Raw genomic sequence first — 9019 nt, 5'->3', positions numbered from 1 at the left:
GGAGTGCTTTGTAGATGTACTTTATAAGAAGAGAAGTTGAAACAAATATTAAAATATTTTGATATGAATTGTGATTTAGAAGTGTTTAACCACTGTACAGCGTTGATGTTCCTGTGCGAAGTAATGGATTGTACATAATGTACTGTAAATTACTTTCAGTTTTCGTTTTAAAAAAAGCGCTATTAATAGATGGAATTTGTTGAAAATAAAAAAAATAAATCGTTATTCTTTTTGTTTTAATCACTGTTAATCGCAGCATTTAATATTGACTAATTAGTTTGTATTGTCTCTTTATTTATAATTTGTTTTCCTCATTACTTTATGTTTAGAAAAAAGTAGTTGCACCTCTGTACCATGAGGGAAGACTTCGTTATTCGTTTATTCGTATGTCACAATTGATTATTCCAAAAATTTTTAGTTAATTTAAAATTGGCGTATCCCACACCTACTTCAACAAGCAAATAATTTTCTTTCATGTTTACAAGGAGAGAGGCTTTTATTTTTTCACTACACCGAGTGAGGTAGAGTTTGAAATCGATTACTTTACATTTATACATTCTAAATTTAAATGTTTGGCTGGTTTCTTTATAATTCGAAGGAGGACGACACATGATATACACATTGCCTTACCATTTCTGTACAACTTTTAAATTGTGCCTTTGATACTTGAATTAATAATTGCGCCATAATATTGATATTCAGATGGCAATAAAATTGGTTCATGTACATGAAAGGAATACTTGATACAAAACAATTAACTAATTTCCAATTAAGGAACGACTTAATTATGTACAATTAGATATATTTAATACTTAGCAAAGGAATGCTAGTAAGTAGTAACAAAAACCATGAACAATAATAACGTTATTAGGTAATATCACACTATGCATGAAGTATAATCAAAACTCACCTCATCAATCAATCAGTCGGTTAGTTCTTTGAGACATTCTGGCTTGGCTTAGGACGATTCTGAAGTGAAGTCTTCAAAATTGAAGTACTTGGGAAATGTAACTTTACCGGTATCACTTTAGAATCCGAACTATTTACAAATTGAATGGGCACTTTCACTTCTGCATTATTAGGAGCAATTTTTATAAATCTAAGTTTAGAAGAATCTCCACTGCCAACACTTGCTGTTGTGCTGCTCAAAGTATTAGTCGCCGATAACTTCATTTCCGTAGTTGAATACTGAAGTCTGGTCACATTTGAAGGAACAGAACTTGAGGAAGTAAGCGTCGGCTGTACCGAAATAATAACATTATTCGTTTGTTTACCGGAATTCTTTCCGGAACCTTTTCTCCAAGCTCGAAGGCTTTTGTTAGCTTTTTTTGGCTCAATTACTGTAATCATTTTACTTGCTTTACTTTCTTCTTCAGCCTTCTTTTGTAATCTCTCTCTTAGTCTTTTTGATCTTGGTGGCATAAGACAAACTTCCTTCGTCCAAGACGATGATTTCAGATATGCCTTAACCGGAAGTACAACGCCCCGATCGCTTTCAGAAGAACTTTTGTCAGGACTACTGGAGAATCTTTTGAATATTGCGGAAGGACCAGCTATGGAGTTCTTCCTAGAAATTAATTTCAATTTCTTTCCCACAATATTATTCGTTTTTTCGGGAGAAGTGTCTAATAACGTATTTTCCAATTCGTTACTGCTTTCTGTTAAATTAATAAATGGCTTAACAGTATCATCATTATTTACTGTTGTGGGCTGTAGCGAGCTTTCTTTAAGTGGAGATTCTTTTATTTCTGTATCAAGAGGTAAGGATCCTAATGGATCTTTTAAATCACCATTTGCATTCTTCTTTACCAAATTGGCATATTTTGACATCAATTCAGCTTTCTTTAGTTCGTGTACTACTCTCTCGTTCTTATATCTTTTTTCCATTAACTGAAGCTCCAGAATTTCTCTGATTGCCTATAAGATATTAATATATATTTAACTCTTAAAATAATAATAACACGAAAATAATTTGAAAGATTTTAAATTGACAAAAACAATCTAAAATTTGAATGTTTTGTTTTCTACTAATTACAACAAAATGTTTATGGATTTTCCTTACAAAATGGCAAGCTACTGAAAATAGGTAAAATGGCCTAATTGTAGACCACGGAATAATATAGACGGGGTATACACTAGAGCGTTGGAGGCTATAGAGGGATCTTGAGTCTACATTCGACTGGCCACTCATGCAAAGCACGCATAGTAAGTCATTTATGGTGTAAACATGACTAGAGTTATATGAATAAAATTAAAATCAATAAATATTAATTAAAAAGTACCTATTTAAAAATATTTCCTAAAATAGAGTTAAAAATAAAACCAAAAAAGTTCAGCTAATACGCATGCCCTACAAAAAATTATTTGCCAGTCGACAGTCTTGCTCCATGCTCCTCACAAGACTTATAAATAGCAAAATTCCCGCCTTGACACAAATTCGTTAAGCTCTTGTATATACTGTGACTAATTTTCGTGTGGATCGATTGTATTTACTACCCCACCGAAGTAATTTCACTTCAAAAATTAACTTACCAATCGAATAATTGAAGCAGAATCTTTGCATTTCTGAATTGTTGGAATTTTCAAAAGATCATACGCAAATTTTTTATATTGGTCAAATGCTTCTTTGGTCTCTCTTACATTGGTGGTGCCCATTTCTTCTTCATGTTCAGCAAACTGGTCAATATAAAGTAAAGGCGCTTCTTTAATGTGTTTTACGCCAAACTCCCCGATTATCTACAAATAATTTAAAATTCAGCAAATTTATAGTTTAATGTAGGCACACAAGTATATCAAAAGTAACTATGCACTTGCAATAATCAAATTATTATGTATATAATTTTATTAATCTTATAAGACGCGAATTATAAATCATACAGTGGACAAGACGGGGGCGACAAAAGAAATTCCAGAAATAATCAGAAATATTCCACGATCACATAAGTGAACAGCATATGACGCCCCAATAGTCGATACAAATAGTGCGCGAATAAGAAGACTAAACAGTAAGATAAATCTACAGTGATATAATCAGTTGTCAGGTAAAGAACCATACACATTGTGTTGTTTAAATAAATATATGTAATAACGTACCAGAAAATTCGCTAAAGTATATAAAACGTAGCGAACAGTGAAATTCATAACGCGTTCTGGATTAAAATATCTATCATAGCAGATTTCGACAATTACGTGTAATATATGTATAAGTATAAATACTAATTTCATATTCTTTAAATTTGTAATAAAAAACCTGAACTCACATGATCTCCTTGCAGTACATTTCGATCAATTTGTACAATTGATTCTCCTTCCTTGGGATAAGTGACAGTACATTTCAGAATAAAATTAGCTGGCACAGGAGTTAGTACTTCATTAAGTTCCCTGCAATATAAATATAAAATAAAATTGCAATCCCTTATCATAAATATAATATTATTTTCAATAGTAACATAAATTTTCATTAATGAAGTATATATGTCTTAATATCACTATTTTGAATGTATGCATCAAATTGATTCAAAAATAGTGAACAGAAATACAGTATTATTTCGCTATTGAAAGTGGGTGTTACGTTGTATAGAATGTATCATATGGGTAACATGGTAAACCAAACAAAGTGAAGTAGTTTTTACGTTTTAGGGGAGTTTTTCGTTAGATAGGAGTTTGTTATATGGAGTTTACACTGTAAGTATACAGAAAAGCACTTACTTTTCAAACAGTCGAACTGCCCCACTTAATTTAGAATATGTGCGAATGGTGTTTGAAAATGGACAAAACACTTTGAAAGTTTGGCTCATGGGACAACGCAAAACTTTAATGCATCCCAAATCTTTCACATTAGGCACAATAAGTGCCCTATTTGATGGATATTTCTCCCACTCATCTAAAAATTCCATAATTTTTGCAAGTTCGGAATCTTTTTCAGATAACGAAGGTAATTTAACTTTCTTTATTGATTTTGAAACACAGTTAATTTTGTCATCGACATTCTTCGATTCATCTTTTTCTTTGTTGCACTGTTCTTTATTTTTCTCATTTTTATTTTCATTTTCCTCACTGTCTTCTTCTTTAATTTTTGTATTAAATTCCTCTTCACTTTTTTTTATGTTATCTTCTTCATGTTTTTCTTCATTATTTTCGCTACTATTCGTATCGGAAGGAATATCTTCCCCAGTTAAATCTATACATGTAGGCTGTTCCTGGACGATTTGAACGTCGTCGTTATCTTCATCATTACTTCCATAAGGATCTTCAGCCTGATAATACCAGGCTCCATTTTTAAGCCCACCGCCACCTTTAATCTGATTGTAAAGATCCGTATTTACTAATACTTTATTCATATACGTTAATATTTCGAGATCATGATCTTCTTTGTAACCGTAGGGACCTACAAAAACTTCTTTACTAGATCTAGGCATACAAAAAATTCCAAATCTGGGATGAATGTAATTCTTTCTCATTTCAGTTGATTTTAAATTAATCGTTACATTGTTGTCGCTAACCATGCTAGGTGCTTTAAGAAGATCCACGTATCGTATACTATAATTACTTCTTACAAAGTAAAGATACGTAAAGGGATTTTCAAGTTCAATTAGTCTCCATCTACAACCTCCCTCGATGTAAGGTAGATTAGCGTTTACAGGGTTCTGTTGGTCTTTGTGAAGATTTATTTGACTCTCAGAAATCAGATGTAATTTTTCATATTTGTGACGTGAAAAGAATAATACCCTTTTACGGTTCTCCTGGATGTCTTTCCTTTTTTCAATATTAGTAGAAGTCGTAGTAGCTGCAGTAGTACTAGTAGCAGCACCAGTAGTATTAGTACTATTAGAAGTTACTTCGTCAGCTGTCAAATCAATTTGAAGAGGATTAGGTCGTCCTGTAGAAACATTAAACATTTCTTTGGAATTTGTTTCTATCAATCTATACTTATTAGAATTTTCAAGTTTTTCGCAAACTCCGCAAATTTTACATGATTTTTCGCCCATGGAAAGTATAACTAGCAGATTTTCTTCCATCTTTTCAAACGGAAGGCCAGTTGTCAGCCAACGTACGATATGATTAGTATTAATAAATTGTTTTGATATTTTTGTAAGAACTTTTATATTCATAAATCCCAAAGCTGGAGCAATTTGTCGAGAAGTTATCAAGATTTCAGGATCATAATTGGAATATGATTGCCATACAAACAATGTATTGTTATTGAATTTAACACGAAGTGTTTTCCACGACATTAAACACAGATTTTTCCCTAAATCTGCTTTATTGGTTCGCAAATCTTGTAGTAAATCGTGCTCGATTGGTTTTGGTCCTATTGATAAATTCTGTTGAGATTCATTGTTCACGGTGGGAATGCTGTTTACGTTATTACTGGTAGTGGCATTGAAACTGTTAATTGGAACACTTTCGTTCAATTTTGATCTTTTTTCGCTTTCGTCAAAATCCCTTAACTCAGTAAAAATTTGTTTACGTTTATTTTTTCTAGTAGGCGACACTTTGTCTGCTAGTTTCATATTTTCACCTTTTTCGAAATAATGTTTATTTCGCGCTATATAGAGCTTCCTCGTAGATCGTTGAATTTTTCTTAAATGACATGACGATTTATTTCTTTCTAAATAATAATCGGTTGCTAACCCTTTTGTACGACTACAACTATTCTTTATTAGATCTTCACTTCTATAATTGGACTTACAAACGTCAATCGTTTCATCATCGCTATCTTCCTTTTTAAATTGTTCAAATTCATTTGTTGTGTCCTTATTAGGTGATCTTAATACTATTTGTGGCATATCTGAAAACACAGATTTGCACGAACATTTACAATTGTATTGCTCATGAACCAGGCAAAAAGGAATAATATCGAATTTGTACCTCTTCAAATTAACAATTACATCTTTAAGTATACACTGTGGCTTTTCTTTAACATCTGAAATTCGTTCCACGATTCCTGGAATAACTTCCTTGTGAACGAAATCGTTATAACGTTTTGGAACTTTAGTTACTCGTCTCAGCCTTTCTTTAGGATCAGTACCCACAACTATAGTTTGATTATTAGCTTTAATTACAGTCTGAGTAAATTCCTTTTCGACTTTTGCCAAATCTTTTTTTGCTACATCCTGCAGATGATTGACAACATGGGCTGAGAGAATATTTGTACCAACTGGTAAAGTTAATTTATTTTCTTTATTGTTTCTTTTAGATTTACATGCACAACTTAACATGCACTTTTCCATGCCGCAGTGTTCTTGGACTAGAGAGGAGGGATTACATTGGAGACTGGTGCAAACACAACCCATTTTACAATATTCCTTTTCACATGTGGCATTGTTTTCTGGGTCTTCTACATCAACTTCAATTATTTTAACATTTAGACGCTTTAGTTCTAGAGCTGTTCTTGATTTTTTTCTGCCGTAACTTGGTTTCTTTATAATGGTACTAATGTTTGTACCAATAGGAGAAGGTGGTGTAATTCCCTCTCTTTCTAATGTACCTTTTAAATCAGGATCGTCTTTCAAAATGGCTTGTTCTACTTCCTTGGTATCAACGTAATCTAACATACGATCTACAACATTTTTAATTATCTCTTCTGTGGTCTGCTGTTCGTCAGTTAGAGGGGCTATTGGAACGAACATTTCTTTGTCATCTTGTTCGATGGGTATTTTTCGACGTAGCATCAAGCATTTCTGATTGTTTGCGTACGAAAGTGGAAATTTTATAGCACGATTTATGGGTTCTGCTCCTTTAAGAGCTGACAGAGCAAAATCTACTCTATCCTTGTCTAAAATTACATCATTATTTTTAATTAACTCGCGCACACGGGTTTGAACAGGTTTTCTAAACCGAGGTTCTATTTCCACAAATATTTGAGGTAATTTTACAATAAAAGTTTTCCATTGGCTTTGTAGATTTTTTTGAAGTTTAATTTTATGACAGAGAGGACCGGGTTTGTACGTAACATTGTCTATTTTATTCTCCTCCAAGCATCGAAGCAATGATGGTTTAGTATTCTGTATTACGCGATTTTTTTCTTCCATTGAAATGTACTGCTTCGGTGGATTTATCATAAAATTGTCAAAAATCCTTCCAACCACCTTCTGTTCGCTTGTGCTAACAACCTTTAATCTTTTTCTATTATATATAAAAGTTCGGTAAAAATCCTTCTTATTTTTCGCACGTTTAAATTGCGATTTGGTAAAAGGATCAGTGGTAGTTAAAATCACAGGACATTCATTGTATATTACTCTTGGCGGTTGTGAAACATTCTTTACAACTTTTTGTACATCAAACAATTTCATTTCTAATTCTTCAGATTGTTTTCTTCTTTCTCGTAGTATTGGCTCCAGTTCTCCGGACATGATTTTTCTTTTTTCGGCTAGTGTTTTAGGTTTGTAAATGTCGCTTTTGACTTTAATTGCCATCCCTGTTTTGGCCATTTTCGAGTAACCCAGAGGCATAACTAGTGACGGTTGAGTAACAGCTTCCTCGGCAATCAATTTTGGTACTTCATAGCTAATGTTAAGTTTTGCATTTTTATTCAAGTACTGGTCCAAGGAATCACTAATAAATACTGATTTGCTATCACATTGTATTAATTCTGAACTTTCATTAGTTTTATTACCAGTCACTTCCGTTTTTGATTGCACATACGTTTTTCGATTTAAGCTAGTGCTAGGAATGGGTGACGTTGTATAGACAACTTCGTAATTCTTCGATTCTGATTCGTTAACGGTTTCGGGTAGAACAAATTTCTTCTTCTGCCATCCTTTTATTTTGGTAACGTCTTTAGTTTTAGTTGGCCAAATAGGCTCTTGCTTAAGTCGTCCATTGACCAATGTTAAATCTTGTTCCGGTTTATCACTGTCATTGTTATTATCGATATTAATAAAAGGGTAAACTTTAACATCTTCCGCTTTTTCTTCTGAATTATTTTTACTTTCTGGAGAGTTCAAATCAGGAAACTCTTCCTCGGGAGATTTGTACCCTCCCATGACATTCGTTATAATAAAATCGTTTGAGGTCGACTCAAATAGTTCAGAGGTAACTAATCTTGAGTCATCCGAATTTTCTGAGACAGAATTTTTTCTACTACTATTCGCTTCGAAAGAAGGTCTACGCTTTTTGGTTGCCGATGAATTTGCATTAAAGTAATTAATTTCATTAGAATCATTACTGTTGTCACAAAATTTTTCTAAGAGAAATTCGCTTATTTTTAGAGAGGGCCTCTTTTTAATGTGCGAAGGTACGTTGCTGAAAATAGGTTTTGGTAATGACAAAGGTTCTTTCTTTTTATTTCTAAGTAATTCTAACTGCTCTTTAATTTTGTCACGAATATCTTTTCGAGGTTTTTCTACAGGCTTTAAAAGAATTACATTTCTCGTTGGTTTCCTTTTTAGTTTTTTATAATATTTTCTGTATTTTCTTAATATCTTCGTAATTTGTAGTCGAAGAATTCGACTTTTAAGATTATATTTTTGTTTATTAGCTAATATAAACTTCTGTATTGCAAAGCAATTTTTTAATATTTTTTTACCATGGCCAAAATTTCGTGTTACATTATTAATGTTTGCTCTTTGGTTTATTTTCCCTTTTTTTCTTGTACTGAAGTCATTTTTCTTCGGCGCATTGCTTTTTTCTTTATTTCCATTTTCAGCTACATTATTATTAAGATTGTTGTTTCTGTTGTGGGTTATTCCAATAGCAGAATTGCAATTTTGAATGTCTTGCGAAGAAATTCCCCCCTCATTCTTCGTCTGATATTTTTGAAGTTTTCCTAGAAGATCTCCTACAGTCCACCCCGTCGATTGCAGAAGATTTTTAATGGGTTCATCTATGGTTTCCATTCCAAATGCTACACACACAAAATATATTCATTAATAAATTTAATTGCAATATGTATTTATTAAAATAGGCTAATTAAGTTTAGAGAATATATAATAATTAATAGTTTTAATTACTATCTTCTACTGTAAAATATATTAGTTATACAATAAATAATTCTACAAAATGATTTGAACTTTAT

The 9019-nt window shown here is 32.3% G+C and overlaps 1 protein-coding gene across 2 annotated transcripts in view; it reads right to left on the bottom strand.

Moving 5' to 3' along the window:
• Positions 1 to 350: 350 nt before the first annotated feature.
• Positions 351 to 9019, bottom strand: part of LOC108738048 — a 10913-nt gene continuing 2244 nt past the window's right edge. For both annotated transcript variants that reach the window (XM_025976150.1, XM_025976149.1), the window contains exons 2-5: positions 3709 to 8848; positions 3261 to 3381; positions 2533 to 2736; positions 351 to 1917 (exon numbers count right to left, since the gene is read on the bottom strand). In XM_025976150.1, the coding sequence (XP_025831935.1) occupies positions 931 to 1917; positions 2533 to 2736; positions 3261 to 3381; positions 3709 to 8840 (6444 nt within the window). In that variant the 5' untranslated portion in view covers positions 8841 to 8848 and the 3' untranslated portion in view covers positions 351 to 930. The remainder of the gene's footprint in view (positions 1918 to 2532; positions 2737 to 3260; positions 3382 to 3708; positions 8849 to 9019) is intronic.

This window comes from Agrilus planipennis, unplaced genomic scaffold, assembly GCF_000699045.2.
Source record: "Agrilus planipennis isolate EAB-ADULT unplaced genomic scaffold, Apla_2.0 scaffold189, whole genome shotgun sequence".
Classification (NCBI taxonomy): Eukaryota; Metazoa; Arthropoda; class Insecta; order Coleoptera; family Buprestidae; genus Agrilus; species Agrilus planipennis.
The sequence above is the reverse complement of the archived record's forward strand: the minus strand, read 5'-3'. Positions and strand labels throughout refer to the sequence as shown.